We start from the raw sequence: 17512 nt of genomic DNA on the forward strand, positions 1-17512 counted from the left end.
CCGGTATCGCTAAATTTTTCCCCGGCCCATCCTCTGAATTCACAAGTGTTTGCAAGAAACGGACGATTGTTTGAGCATGTGTGTGTGTGTGGTGAAGAACATCAAGAAGGATCCGAATGCCAGGATTTGCACGCAATAATGTCTAGGGTTAACTCAGAACTCTTGAATTTTTTAGAGTTTGTAACGCGAGCAGCTGTTCATGAACGCTGGACATCTGGTGCACAGATGACCAACAACAGCTTTTAAGAAAAAGCCAGGAACAGATCTGTAATGAGTCTATACCCTACGGAGCCCCTAAAGGGACATGGCGATTTGCATTCTACTGAGAACTCATTTAAAAAAAAACAAGCAAATGCAAAGTTTCTCAGGGGAACGCAGACATTTTTGTAAGAAAAAGTAAAAGTATCGATTTTTTCTCCCATCCAATATGTTTTTCCTTTAGGGGCTCCATTATACCTTTTGATAAAACCCAAAGAAAACTTATTAGATCTACAGTGAGAAGTTTTTGGGTAACGAAAATAAAAATGAAATAAAATTGAAATAAATATTAGATTTAAAAATGTAAAAAAAAAAATATTGAAGTTAAAGTGCCACAAGTGAACAAAAAAAAATAATAAAGCTATTTAATTAAAGATTAAACTTCAAAATAAAGGTTCTTGAATCTATGATTCCATGAAGAACCTTTAACATTCATAAATCCTTTTCATTGTACAAAGGTTTTTTTTTTTTTACATTTATTATAAAAAGGTTCTTCACACTAAGAAAAAAAAATATTTTAAAGAAAGGTTTATTGAAAGGTACTTTAGAGAATTAAAACAAAATGTTTTTCGTTTTTTTCATTTAAAAAAAAAAAAATTTTTGGAGTGTAACAAAATGGATAAAACTTCTTAAGCCAGAAATTTAAATTGAAAATTGAAACAAGGTCATTCAAAATAAAGTATATATTTTAACAACAACTACATACAAACTATAGAACCCAGATTGTTTATTTAAAGGATTGCTTGGTGGAAACGTTCTAGGATTCGTTTGTCCTCCTCATCGATAGGAACATGATGTGAAATAAACAAACATTTAAACTCGCATCTGTTTGAGCAGGTACAAATACACACAGACACACACCCTTCTCTTTAACCTCTCCTAGATATTTATATTTCATTATGTTTACAGCTATCATAAAATTCCCTTTCTAATCTGTTCATTGTCAACTGACTTTGAACAATTGCAGCTGAATTGTATTATAACTGCAAGATAAATCTCCAATGAATTGTAGCTATTGCAGGTGTGTCCTGTCACAGTGTTAGCATTCAGATGGTGTGTGTTATAAATATTGTATGCTCAAAGAAAAAGGTGAATCTCCAAAAAGAAATTTGGGAATTTAGTTAAAATTCCATATAAAATACCCAATAGTATTAGAGTAATATTTTCTTGATCTAAATGCATCACTGAAATGAATTATTAAGGGACAGTTCATCAAAAAAGTTCTCATCATTTACTCATTTACTTACTGAACACATAAATAGATATGTTGAAAAAATGTCAGAAACCAAACAGTTTTTTATTTATTTTTTTCTATGGAAGTCAATGGGGTCCATTAACATTCTGCCAACTTTCTTCAAAATATCTCCTTTAGTTTTCAACAGAAGAAAGAAACTATTGGGGGTGAGTAAATAGGCTAAATAAGTAGGCTATTTCAGTTGAAAAAGCAAACACAATTTGTATTTCTCTGACAGTTTAGTACTCCTGCTCTCCCGGTTTCTCGCATTGACTTGGAAGCTTGTATTATACACATGCAAACTACATGTTGTGAAATATAGTTCAGTTATCTTAAAGAGATTGATGATATGACCTTGTGTGTTGTAACACCCCTCTTCTGGAATGATTTATAATATATAGGCTTTATATTCTCGGTATTTGAACACAAAATCACACACAGTTGACTGCCATGTGTCTAACCCAACACAAATGTGTGACTAAACATGGTATGCATGCAGAGTTCATGTGTTTGACACGAACAGGTGGTGTGAGAGAGAGAGAGAGAGAGAGAGAGAGAGAGAGAGAGAGAGAGAGAGAGAGAGAGAGAGAGAGAGAGAGAGACATGACCCGAGTAAAACACCCCTTTTACTCGGGTCATGAAATCAAAGTCCAAGTCTCAAACACAAACCCACAAATACAAATTCTGCCATTATTACCAACATGGTGGCAGATTCTGGTCAGTAGCATTTATGTCACTAATCATCAATACTTAGAATAATATTTTGCAGTCATTACTTTAACGTGGAGGTCTGCTAATTACTATGAACAATAAAAACAAGCATTAAGCAAAATACAATGTTCGCCTCAGTCAATTATTCTGGTCCACGTTTTACAAGATCTGTCGAGTTGAGGTTCGTCACGTGCATCACAAATGTCGTTTAGCGCTCAACACAACCGTCTAATATCCTACTGACGTTTGTGTATTTATGAAGCGTAAATATATAATGTAAGTGATACAAAAAGATAGTACTTACTCATTTAGGCTATTGTCCGATACTGAAAGGAAATTGATCGCGCGGTGCATTGTTGGTTATTGGTTTCCGTCAAGGAAAAAAATGCTCTCTGGGGCGGGACCATTTCTAAAAGAAATTAATTTTTACCTTAATTAGCCCTGAAAAGTTGCATATTAGTATCTTAAATGCATATTAGTACCTGACGTGTAGTATTACCTTGTGGTACATGATAGGCCCAAGTGACGACGTTTGTACCATTTTTTTTCCTGAATGTTTAGACCTTAATGATCAAATTACATTTAATCTATTTATATAACGTGGTGTTCAATGTTTCATCATTGTCCCTCCAAATAAATATTAATTACGTAAATTCAAATGTAACGCACAAGTAGGATTATATAGCAAAATAAATACATTTTAAAAAGGATAGTTCCGTCCTTGATTCTGATTGGTTCTTTGGTTGAGACTCGTGTTCAAGTGCACATAGGCCTTCTTTTTGTGGAAAGTAATGCATTACGTTACTTTTGTGTTACTTTTTCTCACCTGAAGGGCTGGGCTTGTTTGGGTTTTTTTTATAACGAAAAAGATATTTTGGGGGCGATTGGACAGGACATTTTAATTGCACACTAAAATTGAAATAACAAGGCTGAAGGGAAGGCAAATTCACACCTATACCGTTGAGGGCTTAGCTTAAACAAACCTCATTCTGGATCGCTGAAGAAACTTTAACAAAAGAGTTAAAATCTAAAGTAATTTTTGCTTATGGTTTAAATGAATCGTCGAAGGTCAGCAACAAGTACATTGGTCAATAGTGAGTGTCGTGAGTGAGTATAAATACATAAAAAATATTTGTTGTATTTAACATATTTAGCCTCTGTGACATCTCGTGAGACCACGATCTCGGACCTTGCAGGGAGTTGGTGGCGCCACCTGAACCAGGGACCCAATTCGACTGCGCTGAACCCACGTTGAAAGAGGTGAAAGATGCTGTTAGTTCGGCAAAAACCAGCTCCACCCCAGGTCCCAGCGGGGTCCCTTACAAGGTCTACAAGCAGTGGCCGCAGCTCCTCAGACGTTTATGGAAGATTCTGAAGGTGATCTGTCGGAGAGGGAAAGTCGCTGGGCAATGGAGACATGCTGAGGGAGTCTGGATCCCGAAGGAGGAGGGCTCTTGCAACATTGATCAGTTTTGCATCATCTCGCTGCTCAGTGTTGAAAGCAAGATCTTTTTCAAAATCGTGTCCCAACGTCTGACGGACTTCCACCTACATCGACACCTCAGTCCAGAAGGGAGGAGACCCAGGAGTACCTGGATGTCTGGAGCACACAGGGGTGGTGACACAGTTGATCCGGGAGGCTAGGGAGAGCAAAGGAGATCTGGCAACTCTCTGGCTTGACCTGGCCAATGCCTACGGGTCTGTGCCGCATAAGCTTGTGGAAATCGCATTGGTAAGACATCATGTTCCTGACAAGATCTGCAACCTTATCATGGACTATTATAACAACTTCAGCGCGCGAGTCTCTTCAGGCCAAGCAACATCCTCCTGGCATAAACTTGAAAAAGGGATAATCACGGCTGTACAATCTCTGTAACTCTTTTCTCACTTGCCATGAACATGATTGTCAAGTCGGCCGAGGTGGAATGTAGAGGTCAAGATCTGGGATCCGTCAGCCCCCCATAAGAGCTTTTATGGACGATTGACAGTGATGACAACATTTGTTCCAGGATGCAGGTGGCTCCTCCAGGGGCTTGAAAGTCTCATGTCCTGGGGAAGGATGAGCTTCAAGCCCGCTAAGTCCAGGTCTCTGGTCCTAAAGAAGTGTCCGACCGTTTTCGTTTTGCCCTGGGAAAGACAATGATTCCATCGGTGTCTGAAAGACCGGTCAAGAGCCTGGGGAAGATCTTTGATATCTCCTTGAAGGACTCAGCGGCCATAAAACAAACCAAGCGCGACCTGATTTCCTGGCTCACAGCGATTGATAGATCTGGCCTCCCCGGAAAATTCAAAGCCTGGATATACCAACACGGAGTCTTGCCAAGAATACTCTGGCCCCTGTTAGTCTACGAGGTACCCTCATCAACAGCCGAGCTGCTCGAGAAGACTATCAGCCAGTTCCTCAGAAAATGGCTGGGGCTCCCTCGGTCCTTGAGCAGCATTGCCCTGTACGGCCATTCCACCAAGTTGCATCTTCCGTTTAGTGGACTAACTGAGGAATTCAAAGTCACCCGCTCCAGAGAGGTGTTGATGTACAGGGACTCCAGGGACACAAAAGTTGCAGCAGCAGGAATCCTTGTGAAGACCGGGAGGAAGTGGCAGGCGCAAGAAGCCGTCAACAGAGCTGAGGCGCGACTAAGGCACAAAACGCTGGTGGGCTCCGTGGCGACGGGACGAGCAGGTCTTGGTTGTTTTCCCAAGCCATGTTACTATCTGGCCTGGGGGAAAGAGAGGCGTAGAATGATTCAGGACGAGATACGAGCAGAGGTGGAGGAAGAACGCTGCACCAAAATGGCCGGCATGTCCAAACAAGGAGCGTGGACCAGGTGGGAACGCGTAGACCCACGCAGAATTACTTGGGCAGAGCTCTGGAAAGCAGAGCCATTTTGGATTAAGTTTCTTGTCTAATCGGTCTACGACGTTCTCCCAAGCCCAGCTAACCTGCATACCTGGGGCCTGGCAGATACTCCTGAGTGCAAGCTGCATCAGAAGAGGGGCATGCTGGAGCACATATTGAGCAGCTGCTCAAAAGCGCTAGGAGAGGGGTGGTACCGCTAGCGCCACGACCAGGTGTTAAAGGCTTTGGCTGAATCTATTCACACAGCAATCCAGCTCAGCAAGACCCAGGCAGCCCCCAAACAAACAATCACCTTCATTAGAGCTGGGCAGAAGGAACAAAACCACCAGCCTAGCTCTACGGGGGGCTCCTCTCCACTGCTCGTGATTGGCCGCTCCAAGTCCTCCAACACCTCGGAAGACAGCTTAAGTTTCCAGGCAACATCACAGCCACTTCTCTCCGCCCAGACATGGTGTTAACATCTGAGTCTACTAGGCAAGTGGTCATCCTGGAACTAACTGTCCCCTGGGAAGATAGTATTGAAGAGGCCCACGAGCCCACAAGGGCTAAATATGCAGAGCTCAGCTCGGAGTGCCGTAACAACGGCTGGAAAGCTCGCTGCGAGCCAGTCGAGGTCGGATGCCGAGGCTTCGCTGGTCGCTCATTGCTGTGAACCCTCAAACTCCTTGGAGTGAAAGGACTACAGCTGAAGAAGGCCACCACAAACATCTTTGAGGCCGCAGAGCAGGCTGTGTATAGGGGGAAACGTGGAGCAACATGCCACTTGGACACAAGCCGGGGACTGATCACCCCCGGCTGGGTCGCCCGGGTGAGGGTGTATGAAGATTAAAGACCCGAAACACCCTATGACCCCGGGTACTTCACTGATGACGTGTCCAAGTAGCACCAGAAGGTGTATGCAAACTCAGCCTAATTATTGGAGGTTTGCATAGTATTCTGATTTTGCATTTCACGGATTTTTTTTTTTAGTAATAGCCTACTGAATCTTTTTTTTTGTGCAATTCAGATAAGTAAATGCATGCTCATTTAGTCTTGATCTACAGTAACATAACATCATGTTCCCACAGACGACACCTCTGCAGCACTAGGCTACTCCCCGATTGTGTCAACATGGGGACAGGAGCTGTCAGTCAATAAATGAGAAAACAAAGTAACTTGATTTGTAAAGTACTTATTTAAAAAAGTACCTCTGGTGTTTTGATGTAAAATTTAAAAGTAAATCCAAGCCTCCAACTGTTTCTTTGAAACGGGCCTCCGAATTGCAAAGGCTGCCTCTGGCAACAGCACAGCACAGCCATTTTACACATAAACATAGCATTTTTTTGTTTTTAAATAAAAATATATAGAATAGAATTATAAGTGTTAGTTTTAATGAGTCAAGTGTCATAACTGTTCTAAATTCACTGTAAAACACGGCTTTTTACGCTTGTTTTGTCACTGACATGTGTACTAGGAAAACATAAACCGAGTCTGCCTATCACCCAAAGCTCCTCCATACCCCACTACCGTCGAACACACACTGCCCTCTAATGGACACATTTACACAACTCATCTACAGCTGCTCACACACAGCAAAGGCCAGCAAAGCCATCCTCCTGACACAAAGCAGGACTGCTGTGTTAACAGTAACCATGGTAATACAGCCATAATGGGAGACCTGCGAAGACAAAGTGTCGGGAAGTTCAACGAATAAAGGGGTGAGTGGGTGGGAAATAAGGCAGAGAATATGGGAAAGAGGGGAAAAAAAGGCTATTATTGAAATCAGTTGAGTGAATTTCTGTCAATGTAACAAAACACCGATAATGGCAATGACTGAAATATTCACAAACAGATACTCAACATCATATTCATAGACATCTTTAAAGACTACTATTTTATATCTAAATCTCATTCCTTCTGGCATGAAGAACAAAAAGAACAAATAAAAAGGTGCCAGTAGGCCTAATGCCAATAAAATGCCAATATATTAAAACTATAATTGTTAATGCATACAAGAATAATAAATAGCCTACATTTTCTTTGATTAAAAAATGGCTAGTTTTAAATAAATTTTAATTAGGCTAGTATTTTTTTAAATAATAGTCTAACTGTGTTCTTCTTCTGAGAGTCAAATGCGGTTAATGGGATGTTTTAGGAGTTCTTAGTGAAAAGGATAGGGGGTCATAAATTGGACACATATTGTTCTTCATTATTTCTATTGGACGGCTGCTATATGAAAACTGTGGAAGTGTATGACGTGGCCTTCTCAGTAGTCAAACAGACCTATCTCTCTCTCTCTGTGTGTGTGTGTGTGTGTGTGTGTGTGTGTGTGTGTGTGTTTCAGCTCTATGTGTGTTACCGGGGAGACGCGCTTGCAGGATGCGGAGTATCCGGTAACGCGCTCGTAGCTTTTCCAAAAGATGCGTGTTCTCGATATCCCCACGTTACCTCATGTCTGACTGAACACTCACTGGCTGTGTGCGCGTGTCCGATTCACTGTGCTTTAAATTCAGCGCTGTTTTAAACTTTCACGATTCCTCAAGGACACTGATAAGCTTGTTTAGAGGTGCGCGTTGATTTCATCATGGTTACAGACTTTTTTTTGTAACGCCGCCGGACATCTGGGACAGTATGAGCAGTGAATCAGACTCACGTGTTTATATCTGCATAAACACTGATGAAACTGCGAGCAGGGGAACAGAATGACACCGGTGTGGAACCAGCGACCGGGGCGAGAGCCACCGAGACCCAGATGGGGACTGACAGGCGAGTTCAAATGATTCATTAATATACATTAAGAGAATAGGACAATTACTAAAAGTTTAACTTGGTCAATTAACCAGTCCACATTTGAATAATCTCCGTAACGAGTATCCTATTGGGCTATGATTCTTATGATGAATAAACAAACTAATTAATATGATATAATTATTATTTCTTAGATAAATAATAATATTGATATAAAAACGTAATTCAGTTTAAAAAATAACTTTAGTTTTATTCATGCATTGGTAACTGGTTTCACAGTGGCTTTTCTTTGGTAACAGTCCTTTCAAAACATCTTTCTGTGAAACAGCATCTTTGAGCGTTGTTGGTGTTCAATTTCTTAATGCCTCCTGCATCCTTCCACTTAAAGAAATCAGACATGTGTTTAGTGCATGCATGGAAAGAAAGAAAGAAAGAAAGAAAGAAAGAAAGAAAGCTGCGCAAGCAGAGTAAAGTGATCCGACATGATCAGATTTGATCCTTTTCCGTTACCCCTGGAGCATGTGGTGCAATTTGAGAAACAGCATGTCTCAGCATTGCTCCTCAATACACACCTGCTCTCAATTATTAATGTTGCACACTTCCTCTTTAATTCGCCTGTATAAGCTTTTTTTTTCTCCTCCAAAATCTGATCGAGCAATTTTAAATGTGCTGCGTTTTTGATGAGCAAAGCATATCTTTGGACAAGTTGCTCTTCTAACAAAAAATAAATAAAAAATAGCAAATTATATCCTAACAATACATGTTTGTGTTGCAGATCAAAGGACTAAACTGCCAAAATGCCCAAATGTTGCCCCTCGGCAACCTCTTCCCTCTTACCTGCACAGATCCAGACCCCGAAGACCCCTGACAGACTTTGGGCCTTCAGAAAGCCCTGTGTGTCATTGGGAAGAAGCAGGAATGCCCAGAGCGAGTGGTTATCATGCCCGGCACGCAGAATCAAGCCCTGTGCGCCCGCGGATCGTGAGCGTGGTGCGAGCGTGTGGACGGGACAGCGTGAGGAAGATCTCTCTGCTGTTGAACCGGCGCGCGGTGCAGACGTTCGAGCAGCTCGTGGCCGATGTGTCCGAGGCGCTGGGCTTCCCCTGCTGGAACAACGCTCGAATACGACGTCTCTTTAGCCCTTCTGGCCGAGAGATACAAAGCCTCACTGACTTCTTCCGCTTCGATCAGGCCTTTCTGGCTTTCGGGAACACCCGGCCGTCGCTTGAGGAAATCAGTGCAGCTCTGGATGAGCTCTATCCCGAAAACCCCGGACACTGCGAAAACTTGCTGAGGGTGTGGGAGCGTATCCTGAGACCCAAGGCCACTAAAGCTGACAGTGGTTTCCATGATGACGATCCTGAGGTGTCCTTGCCTGCGGTGCGGGATCACCAGGTGAACCAACCACCGGTCAACAACCTGCAGCCCGTTGGAAGGCAAAAGGTGAAGAGAGAGAGGCAAAGAGAACTATGGAGGAGGAAAGCTGACCTGCTGAAGGAAGATGAGAAGGAGCCGAAGAAAGAGGAAAGAAAGAGAGACGCTGTTTTCTGCCGGAGCTGTCGAGGATGCGTCCCTCCTATTCCTCCAATCAGAAGCAGTCGAAGTTCTCAACCGGACAGGACGAATAACCCCAGTAATAAAAGTAGTACATCTCAAAACAATATGGTTTCTTTGGACAAAGCGCAGCATAGACCGCTGAAAGCTGATAAGCATGTTGCCAATACGAAATCTAACCCTTCTGTTCCTCAAAACGCTCTTAACTTAATAACACCCGAGCGGGACATTGATAAGCAGGACACCGTGGAGCTGAAAGACTTCCCACCTGACGGTGCAGAACTATCTCCGGAGGACATCGAGCGCTGCTACGACATGGGTCGTGTGGTGGGAGACGGGAACTTTGCGGTGGTCAGAGAGTGCCGTGTGAAAGGCCTGGATGAAACCTTCGCCATGAAGATTGTGGACAACGCTAAGCTGCAGGGACGCGGTCACATGATCCAGAATGAGATCGCTCTGCTGCGAAGTCTGGAACATCCTCGACTCATCCAGCTGTTTCGTTCTCATCACACGGACACTCACGTTTACCTGCTGATGGAGCTGGTCACCGGTGGAGATCTGTTCGACGCCATCACTCAGAGCGGCAGGTTTACTGAGCCGAGAGCTGCATGCATGATCACAGATATCAGTCAGGCTCTGGAATACATCCACAACAAGAGCATTGCACATCGAGACATCAAACCTGAAAACCTGCTGGTAAGAGACGAGAGTTACTCAAATACAGTCTTAACCAAGGACGATAATGATGAAGTTTTAAAAATCAGTCTGAAGTCCCTTGCACACTGAGTCCGAAATTCGCGTCTGAAATTTTTGCACGTTAAAAAATAAATATGACCTCACGTTATGTCAATCATGCTTGCACACTGCCTCCGGAACTTTCGTCCGTCATAAAAAAAATCGAATCGGGTTAGATTTTCTGCGTTTTTCGCATCCGTAGCAAGCAGTTTTAAAGGAGTAGTTCACTTTAAAAAAAAAAAAACTTTTGCTGATAATTTACTCACCCCCATGTCATCCAAGATATCCATGTCATTCTTTCTTCAGTCGAAAATAAATTAAGGTTTTTGGTGAAAACATTCCAGGATTTTTCTCCATATAATGGACTTTACTGGGCCCCAAATGGTTCAAGGTCCAAAAGACAGTTTCAGTGCAAACTGTTCAAAGGGCTTTAAACGATTTCAGACGATGAATAAGGTTTTATGAAGCGAAACGATCGTTCATTCAAAAAAATCTTACAAAGTTCAAGTTTTATAAACACAAATGGTCGTGTGATGTCGTGACTCTCCTGTTCGAACTCGTTTATTAAAATGAACGAATCTTTTCCATAGTCAACTCATTCATTTCGTTCGTTGAATGAACCAAATGACACAAAAAAAGATTATTTCATATTGATAAACGAGTTCAAACAGGAGAGTCACCAATGCGCATCACAGAACAGAGCAAGGTGACCATTTGAGCTTATAAAACTTAAACTTTGTTAGTTTTTTTTAAAAAGAGAGATCATTTCGCTTAATAAGACCCTTATTCATCATCTGAAATTGTTTAAAGCCCTTTGAACAGTTTGGAGTTTGCACTGAATCTGTCTTTTGGACCTTGAACCGCTTGGTTCCCATTGAAGTCCATTATATGGAGAAAAATCCTGGAATGTTTAATGTCTTTTCGACTGAAGAAAGAAAGACATGGACATCTTGGATGACATGGGGGTGAGTAAATTATCAGCAAACGTTTTTTTAAAAGTGAACTACTCCATTAATGGTGTTTTGACAATTCAAAGTGTTTAGACACCGAATCACAAATACGAAAAAACGCATTTCGGATTCAGTGTGCAAGGGCCTTAAAGAAGAATAGCACAGTCCACACCACATTAACGATAACGGCACAGAGAAACAATATCGTCGGAATCACTTACAGAACATTTCTTCCAGCTAATAAATGATAAATACATTGACAGCCAATCAGAATCCAACCCTGCTTTAAAGAGCTCGAGCATTCAACAGAACGTATTGTCCGCTTGTGTGGACGCTGCAGTTTTGTGTCCTGTCTCTTTAAATAGGGATGCTCTTTAAAGCAGGATGGATTCTGATTGGCTGCTAATGTTGATATCTTTTATCAACTCGATAAAAAAAATCGTTCTGAAAACGATTCCAAATACATTTTCCTCTGTTGGTGTCATTATAGTTGTGGACCCCACTATAATTTCAATTTAGAACGATTTTTAAAACAAAATCTTTATAGTTGTTGTTATTATCTATATTCCGTTTTAGTCATTTGTATTATTATTTTTTTTATTTCTATACATTACTTTAATTATTTGGCTTTCATTCTAGTCACTCAATTTAAAATCATCTCAAACTTATTAATTTCAGTTAGCTGCCAAGGCAACATTTCTAATTTTAGTTTTTCATCTAAAATTTATCATATAATTCATCATAAATTATTTTATTTCAGCTTATTTAAATCACTGTATTTTTTTAGTTATAAATGTTAAGTATTATTTCATAGACTACCGACAATTTAAACAATTTAATATATATATATATATATATATATATATATATATATATATAATATAACCAAATAATATTACATAACTACTAAATACAACAATATTTACTTAAATCAGTGTAAAACATAATACATAGGACAGGGAACGGGAACGGATGAATTGTTATTGATCTGTTTATTTACATAAAACATCCGAACGAACCGAGTCAATTAAATGAATCGGATTTCCAACACTACAAATGAGGACTGGTGAAGACGAACAGAATCATTGCAATAGATTCAGCAGCAGTAGGCTATTTGCAATCACTTAGTATTGTATTGGACATGCATTTAAAAACAGTAAATAATACAACATCCAGCTGATATCATCTCGTTTTTTTTTTTACTGATTATAGGTACAGCGGCATGGCAATGGAAGTCTGAATCTGAAGTTGGCAGATTTTGGCTTAGCCATGGTGGTAACGGAGCCAGTCTTCACAGTTTGTGGCACACCTACATATGTTGCTCCAGAGATACTTGCTGAGACAGGTAATGTTTGAACTACAAAAAAAGGACAAAAAAAACCTGAGGTTCAGCTCTGTGATCAGCTAAGCATGTCTATGTCTATATTTGAATAGGTTACGGTGTTGGAGTAGATGTTTGGGCGATGGGTGTTATACTGTTTGTGCTGCTCAGTGGCTTTCCTCCCTTCCGCAGTCCGGATCGCAATCAAGAGGAACTATTCCGTCTCATCCAGAAGGGTGAAGTCCACTTTCTGTCTCCTTACTGGGACAACGTGTCCGAGGGTGAGATCTTGAACTTCAACATTTGACCCCCTACAAAATTAAAAAGAGATTTAAAGGGTTAGTTCACCCCAAAATGAAAATTCTGTCAGTAATTATTCATCTCATGTTGTTCCAACCCCGTAAGACTTTCGTTCATCTTCGGAGCACAAATTAAGCTATTTTTGATTAGATCTGAGAGCTGAATCACTCTTCCATAGGCTTCTAAAAGGACTGAAACTTGCCAGCCCAAAAGTTATTAAACACATTGTTAAAATAGTCCGATTGACTACAGTGGCTCAACCTTAAGTTTATCAAGCGACAAGAATACTTTTTGCGCAAAAAAAAAATGAACAAAAATAACGACTATATTCAACTATTAATTTCCTTCTCTGTTGGCCTCGAGATAGTTCTCGTAGTGTAACAGCGCAGCGCTTCTGTGTTGTACGTCACACATAGGCTCACTATTGGCCGACGCTGGTCATGTGTGTGATGCGTGTGACGTACAACCTAGAACCGTTGCGCTAGCCTGGCATGCCAGACCTACTTCAGGATGTTAGGTCTGGGAACTCACCATTGGCATGCTTTAAACCAGGGGGCGGGATAAACGGTTGTCTTTCAAAATCTCTCTGCAGGATTGTGCCACAGCCAACCAGAGCAACGAACGGTTGTGGATGATTGAGTCCCTTGCGTTTTCCCGCTTGGGTATCCCGTCGTCAAAACTCTGAACACATCTTAGTTTTTTAAGAATGACGTTCTCTTAACTCCAAGTCCTCCAGAGTCGCGGCCAAAGCCAATGTGAAAGACCGCTGTTCGCCAGCAGCAGCATATTCTTTGTTTTCAAGTAGCAGGGAAATCACATGGAACTGTCACAAATCTGCCGTCATTATGCTAAGCCCGCCCACCAACTGTATACACGATGTGATTGGCCTGACTAGAGTTTGTTTTTTCCAGCTCAAAATCCAACGGAGAGTTGCTAGACCACACCAAGGGAGTAATCGACCGGAAGTTGAAGCCTCGCAGGAGCTGCCATCTTGTAGCAGAACTTCACTTGCGTTAGCATTTCCTTTGACTCCCATTCATTTTGGAATCACTTTGACAGCGAATAACTTTACATCTGAGGCGTTTGAAGGCCCCATTTGTCCATTATTTATTTCTAAAGAAACACGACAACGTATAAAATGCTCCATTATCTTGTAGCTTATGTTATGGCCCCGTAGAAGCAGTTTTTTGTAAAAGTAGGCTAACGATTGCGTCATAACTACACGACTCTCTGTCGCACAGTAGAGAGATTACCGTATGGACAGGAGGAGAAGCTCGTGGGCAATTGGGGAAACGTGGAGGCAAAATGACAAAATAATTAATCAGGAAACCTAGCAAAATTGTCTCCTTCTCCTAGCTCATGGACGGCTTCTACTCACACTCTCCGCCTCTGCAAGTTTCAGAAGGGAATTATTCAGATTTCTCATGCCACAGCCACTAGAAGACAGACGGGTTGCTCTCGTCACATCTACGTCGTCAAGCTCTGTTTGAGTCTGCGCGTCAGGGACGGAAGTCCTAAAAAAATTTTTTTTGCCAAAAACGGGCTTCACTTGTCTCAATGGAGTTCCAATGAGATGGCTCTGTCCACTTCTTATATTGTCTATGGACCACACTGGCTGAAAAATAATTTTTGCGGCCACTAGGGGGAATCTAGATTTCTAGCTTACGATGCGTCAATCTCGAGGCCAAAAGAGAAGGAAATGAATAGTTCAATAAAGTCGTTATTTTTGTTTATTTTTTGCACAAAAAGTATTCTCGTTATTTGATAAACATAAGATTGAGCCACTGTAGTCACTTGGACTATTTTAACGATGTCTTTAATAACTTTTGGGCTGGCAGGCTGGCAAGTTTCAATCCTTTAGAAGCCTATGGAGGAGTGATCCAGCTCTCAGATCTAATCAAAAATATCTTCATTTGTGTTCCGAAGATGAACGAATGTCTTACGGGGTTGGAACAACATGAGGGAGAGTAATTACTGAGAGAATTTTCATTTTGGGGTGAACTATCTCTTTAAGTGTTAGTCTACCCCAAATTGAAAAGGCTACTCATTTACTCAACCTCATGCTGTTTCAAACTCGTATCATGTTCCTTCTGCAATTCGTGCACTTCTTCTCGGGTGGAGTAGTAAATGAGAGAATTTTGGGTTGAACCGTACCTGTAAACCCTTCAGATCTACTGTAATTTAGATGCTGTTATCTAAACACATGACAGGTGTTGATGTCTGTGTTTCCCAGGGGCTAAAGCTCTAGTCAGGGCTCTGCTGGAGGTCAACCCAAATAGACGTTTGACAGCAGGACAAACCCTGCAGCAGGACTGGCTTCAACATGCAGCAGCACAACAAGACCACAAGGGGGCGGCAAAGGCCACTCACACCACAGCTGACATGCAGAGACTAAACAGACAGCTGGAAATTATTAATAAGAGAGATTCTCAAAAACCAGAGATGTTGGCAGAGAAATTTCATGCAGCACAAATTCACGAGAATATACCGAACAATAACTATGAACCAGATATCAACGCACATGGCAGAAACCAAGAGATTCAAAACATGATGAGCAACCAACAATATTCATCCCATGCCGAAGACACCACAACAAACATTCAAAACACCACAGATCAGCACGTACCTGAGAAACCAGCACAGCAAGAAGATACTGACTCAAAACAAGAGTGAGAAGTGAGTTAGAGGGTATGAAGCCAGCATAAACAACTGACTAGAAGAAACCAATGATATATGATGAGAACAAAAGAGTCAGGACAATACAGGCCATGTGAATGTGAAAAAGAGGGACGGTATGACTTGCAAAATTTAACACCATGATACAAAAACATTTAGTGTCTTCTCTCTCTCTAAACATACACACAGACTTTAAGCACTGATACTGACAGAAAGTTTACCTTTTTTTTGACCAGGCCCCAGTGAAATCGGCACTGGTTTCCACATTTCTGCACTCAAGGAAGGGTATTCCTTGTTTTATAAACACTTTTTGTTTTGAAACTCTCTTCACATCCCGATAGCAGTCCATAATCGTTGTCTCAATATGAAAACATGTGTATATATATCTTCTGTGGAAGTCTCAGGACCAAACCACGTTCATCTAATCATTGCATTCGGTCCGAATCTCATGCTTTCAAAGCTAGCTTGCCACTAGCCACTCAGAAATTGCCTACTCTACCGTTAAATGAGTGCACTCTTCTTGCTATAATTCTTGTATAATCCAATATTTAAAAAAAAAATACAAATTCAGTGTTTATTCTGTGTGGGCCTACAGGTCACTAATGAAATAACCCAGGACATTATTAGACATTATTATTATTATTATGAGATTATTTACTGACTAGACAAAGAGGGCTATTTATGTTTTATTTTAACGTTGTTTTTGTATATATAGGCCTCTAATTATTACTTTGTCTAAAAGAGAGACGGCATAAAAGAAACTGTAAAGATGAAACATTTCAATAAGGAAGGACTAGTTTTGTATCAGTATCAGTCAAGCTCGGCCTCTATTACTTGAGTGCCAATGTGTGTGGAAATGTTTAGTTGGGCAGACTAGCTAGCAATAAGCTAAAAGTATTTAGTATTGTTTGTCTTCGCTTGTTTCGTTTCATAGCACGACTTTATATTTGTTTTAGTATTTTTCAGCATTTCTGTTAAAGTTATTTTTGTTATTATGAGTTCTGTGTAAATGTTTTAGACTGTAGGATAATACAATTAAACTTCACTAGCTGTTCGGATACACGTTTCTATAATTTGGGCAGTAAAATGCTGTTTTTAAGATGATAAAATGTCATTTAATCTTTGTTTGGTTGAAGTTTTAATTTCGTTTCTCCGGACTTTTATAAGACAAGGCATTTAAGATATCGGCCAAAATTAATATTAGTAATTCAGATTTTTAAAAGACTAATGCATACAACTATTCTTAATATTTTTGTGGACAGAACAGGCAGTTATCAACCTACATAACCGGCCTGTTCTTAATTACTAATGATAATCAATAAATACATTTTCATTATGGTAAGATCTGAAATACCAAGTGTACAGAGCTAATAATTAATGAAGAAAGCCCTTGTCCTTGTCAGGTGACTTCAACCTTCATTTTAAATGTGGTAGGCCTATATTTTAAGTGTGTTTTAGATAGGTATGATGTGCATAAAAACACTATTAATCTCAACGTAATTAATACATTCTTTTTTACATTGTTATTCCCATTTAATAACACATACCTTATAGTAGTAGGCTAGGCTATTCAGTATATAATTAGGAAACACACTCCCAGTCCCATCCCCCCATTCAACCACAAAGCTTGTTCAGGTTGGGGAAACTAGACTGACAGCTGTCTTAAACAAACCAGTCCATCATAAACCGCGACATTTGATTGGTTGAGGTCATTTCCCCTCCCCCAGGTCGGGTTTCGGGTCAAAAAACAAAGAAGGTGAAAAAAATTTAAAGAGATTAAAAAGCAGCTTAAATGTGTAACATGTCTTTAAAAACATATGTATCCGAGAAAAAAAATGATTCTTCCATTCATTATTCTGTCAAGTATAATTAACAACCCACGATGACGTTGCCATTTTTTCCGAATATGAGGAGTGTTATGGGATTTTGACCATGGTATGAAAAGGTTTGCTCACCCTTTTACTCTTTCTTTGTACTATAATCGCCATGACAATAATGTGACAAACTAGCACAATAAAATATGAACAAATCTACTAAAAACAAGCTCCAGATTATCCAAATTACAAAAGTTTTTGATCACCTTTATCCCAAAAAAAACCGCTTCAGCCATGACCCGCAGGAGGCCGGTGCGCATGCGCAAAGTATAGCTCTTTAAATATCCCTAGTCATCTGATGAAGCACAACATTTG

General features: G+C 40.6%; 1 protein-coding gene, 1 long non-coding RNA gene and 1 pseudogene across 3 annotated transcripts; 2 read left to right on the forward strand and 1 right to left on the reverse strand.

Moving 5' to 3' along the window:
* The first annotated feature begins 3376 nt into the window (after positions 1-3376).
* LOC120485410 (uncharacterized) lies at positions 3377-6651 on the forward strand (annotated as a pseudogene).
* A 119-nt stretch (positions 6652-6770) lies between these two features.
* On the forward strand, positions 6771-16381 carry dclk3 (doublecortin like kinase 3). The gene is made up of 5 exons (XM_039680649.2): positions 6771-7805; positions 8563-10037; positions 12239-12371; positions 12461-12628; positions 14881-16381. Exons 1-5 carry the CDS (start codon positions 7742-7744, stop codon positions 15318-15320), a joined length of 2280 nt encoding a protein of 759 aa, XP_039536583.2. The 5' UTR covers positions 6771-7741; the 3' UTR covers positions 15321-16381.
* LOC120485118 (uncharacterized) lies at positions 11997-17510 on the reverse strand. Of its 2 annotated transcripts, XR_016147417.1 has the most exons (3): positions 17404-17510; positions 12503-12658; positions 11997-12383 (listed from the first exon to the last, which is right to left on the reverse strand). It is a non-coding gene; the product is annotated as an uncharacterized LOC120485118 (long non-coding RNA). The 2 variants fall into 2 exon arrangements; XR_016147416.1 differs by having other exon boundaries at positions 11997-12658.
* Positions 17511-17512: the final 2 nt, after the last annotated feature.

The sequence above is a fragment of the Pimephales promelas genome, chromosome 18 (assembly GCF_988280905.1).
Source record: "Pimephales promelas chromosome 18, fPimPro1.hap1.1, whole genome shotgun sequence".
In the NCBI taxonomy this organism is placed as follows: domain Eukaryota; kingdom Metazoa; phylum Chordata; class Actinopteri; order Cypriniformes; family Leuciscidae; genus Pimephales; species Pimephales promelas.

Excerpts from the sequence above, each read along its gene's own strand:
- dclk3 (XM_039680649.2), top strand. The coding sequence starts at position 7,742 with ATGACACCGGTGTGGAACCAGCGACCGGGGCGAGAGCCACCGAGACCC. Across the intron at positions 7,806-8,562 it reads ACCCAGATGGGGACTGACAG|ATCAAAGGACTAAACTGCCA; the intron begins GCGAGTTCAAAT and ends TTTGTGTTGCAG. Across the intron at positions 10,038-12,238 it reads TCAAACCTGAAAACCTGCTG|GTACAGCGGCATGGCAATGG; the intron begins GTAAGAGACGAG and ends TACTGATTATAG.